We start from the raw sequence: 2,800 nt of genomic DNA, 5'->3' as shown, positions 1-2,800 counted from the left end.
TGCAAGGGTACTCCCCGCGGTCGAAACGGTGCAAGGCAGCGTGGCCGGCGCATGGCTTGAAAAACGTAGTGTGTGTGTGTGTGTGTTAGTTTGGAATAAATGTATGAGAAGCAGCAGCAAAGGAATTTGTCTGCTGGAGGAGGAAAATGAAGGGGGAAAAAGAGAAGGTGCCAAAGAGTGGGTGCAGCATCTGGAAGGGGAGGCGCAAGAAAAAGCCGCAAGTCAAAAGGAAGGTTCTTGCATCCCCAGTTCCGTGAGTCTGGAGAATTTCACTCATCAGGGGAGAAGATGTGGTTTCCACTGCTCGTGACACACCAGCGATAGTCCAGACACGCTCAGGAGAGTTAAGTGAACAGGCTGCTCGCCACCGTCACTAATAATGGAGATTCAAGGCGCGCGGTTTACGAAATTGGTATTTCTCATTGGGCTGTTGCGCCGGGTGTTTGGGGCAAACAGCTCCGCGCACGCCGCCAGCATCCGCCCGCCCGTTGAGTACATTGCGCGTTCTCCAAAAAAGCGTTTCCACGAACTAAAAAACAAAAATTTTATCGCTGTCATTCCATATGCGGCTTCACCTGCTCCCGCAAAAGCGCTCCGACGCCAGTAGACACCTTCGGCCCCGCCGAACTCAGCGGCGTGCTTCTGAATAACGTTGCTTTCAATCTACCCACCAACGTAAAGTGTAAGAAGCTTGCCGAAAATCCCCATCTATGGAAAAAATGAAGCGGTGGCCTACAAGAGCAAGTGGCTTACCGCATACCCCAGGCGCTTCAGCACGCAGAAAAGAAAGTCAAGCATAGGGGCGTCAACGTCACTCTTCTCCATAAATGGGCCTACCGGATGTTGAGGTAGGCAAGCAATGATGCTTCTTCCTCTCGGATTCTACGTTCAATGGCCTCCAACTCATCATCTATTGTATTATGCAAAGGGATTTCTTGTACTTTGGCTGGCTCAATAGCGACCACCAACGTTGAGACAGTAGCTGCAGGTGGGGGCGGTACAGTAGCTGCGGGTGGGGGCGGTACAGTAGCTTCGGGTGGGGGCGGTACAGTAGCTTCGGGTGGGGGCGGCACAGTAGCCGCAGGTGGGGGAGGGAACGCCGCCTCCTCAGTTGCTTTATCAGCGCTGCCCAGAGAAAGTTCTTTTGACGCCTTTCCACCGTCCTCATGGCTCACTTTATCCACAGCCTCTTTCTTCAAGGTGAAGGATATCTGCTCTAGCCCACGCAAGGTTTCATCAATAGAAACCGATGAGGCAGGCGAGAACACATCTGACTGACACTGCCGTAGTTGATGTTGAAGTCTGTCGCAGTCATCCACAGCCATTTGCAAGATTGCGCACATTCCCGTGCAGCCTTTATCCAAGCTTTCGTACACACCGGTCTTCTCCGAAGCTAAACCACTCAGCCGCCGGACTTCCTCCAGCGCGGCGCACAATCGCGACTCTACCTCCGCCGCCTGAGTCCGTTCTGTTTTCAGCTGTTTCTCCAGTTTCTCAATGCGGGCAAGGCTGTCCTGCTGGGCAACCCGCAGCCGATCAGTCTGGACGCGGTAGTATTCCTTTTCACTAAAAACATCCTCTCTGCATTCTGCGTCCTCCTCTGCGAGGAGCGATCCTGCAAAGACTCGCAGTTTGTCTTCCATTTCTCGGCGTTTCTTCTGCTCTGTGTTGAGTGCACCCAGCGCCTCGCGAAGGCGTCTATGGGTCTCCTCCGCGTTGCTACAGCTTTCACGAAGAGCCAAAAGCAAACTGTCGTTTTCCATAGACAATTTTTGCCTCTCCTGCTGCTCGCACTGCAGTCGCACCTCTAGTGCCTCATTATCGTGGAGGAGGCGCTGGGCGGTGGCTCGAAGCGATTCCGCATTCGCGCTATAGGGGGACTCCCGTCGCAGCGCCTCCTTTTCACTGCCGTCGACCCACAACGTGGAAGGGTGCACGCGCGCGTGGGTGGCGGAGGGCACCGTATCTGCGGGCGCGAAGCCCACGTCTCGTGGCGCCTCAGCAGCTCTCGTATCGCCTGTGGCAGCGCCGGTCAACTCCGCCTCCTTCTTAAACGTACCCTTCAGCACAGCAACCTCCATCTCAAGGCACGTGATTTGTTTCTTGAGATTCTTCACAAGTGCAGACTCCAGCACGGCATGCCGGGGCGCGGTTTCCTCCACATCGATAGCTTCCGTAGACTCCATTCCGGCGGTGCTCACTGGCAGCTGCTTCCGCAGTTCCGCCCTCGCTGCTTCCCCTCGGCGACCTAATTGCGAACGCTGCACTCCTGACTGGCCACTCATTGCTCGTCCTCTCGCTACTCTTCACTTCCTACGTGCAAGCCTGCTACTGCATCGTTGGACAGCACATACCCACACAAACGTACATCAGCACCCCCCCCCCAAAAAAAAAAAAAAGCCACCAATGCTAACTCATGCCAGAAGCAAACACCGGCAAAGAAACCAAGGGGACGTCGCAGCTCCAATGGGAAGCAGGGGAGCTGCAAATGAGCAAGACACAGAGAGAGTTTCTGTTTGTAGTTAAATGGAAACATGGAAGAAACAACAATAACAAAATGATGGTTATAATTGGCGTGACGACGCTGGGGAAAAAGAGTATCTTCCCACAGATGGCATGAAGCAGCTACGGCGGGGTGACCCACCACTCCTCCTGCAGGGGCGAATTACTGGTCGTGTGGGATCGTGATGGCAACGTCCACGCCGGCGTCAATGGGGAAGGACGTGATCTTCTTCACCATCTCCGTCGGTGCGCGGAGCTCCACGAGGCGCTTGTAAATCTTCAGCTCATACGTGTCCCA

General features: G+C 54.6%; 1 protein-coding gene across 1 annotated transcript, besides 1 other annotated feature; it reads right to left on the bottom strand.

Annotated features, from left to right (window-relative positions):
- Positions 1–68: 68 nt before the first annotated feature.
- Positions 69–86: a microsatellite.
- Positions 87–833: 747 nt separating this feature from the next.
- On the bottom strand, positions 834–2,285 carry TraAM80_09731 (uncharacterized protein; the record flags this gene model as incomplete). Its single annotated transcript, XM_029386398.1, has 1 exon — positions 834–2,285. One exon carries the CDS (start codon positions 2,283–2,285, stop codon positions 834–836), a length of 1,452 nt encoding a protein of 483 aa, XP_029233776.1.
- Between the last annotated feature and the right edge of the window lie 515 nt (positions 2,286–2,800).

The sequence above is a fragment of the Trypanosoma rangeli genome (genome assembly GCF_003719475.1).
Source record: "Trypanosoma rangeli strain AM80 chromosome Unknown Tra_15.4_contig_00664, whole genome shotgun sequence".
Classification (NCBI taxonomy): Eukaryota; Euglenozoa; class Kinetoplastea; order Trypanosomatida; family Trypanosomatidae; genus Trypanosoma; species Trypanosoma rangeli.
This window is presented reverse-complemented; position numbering and strand designations above follow the sequence as displayed.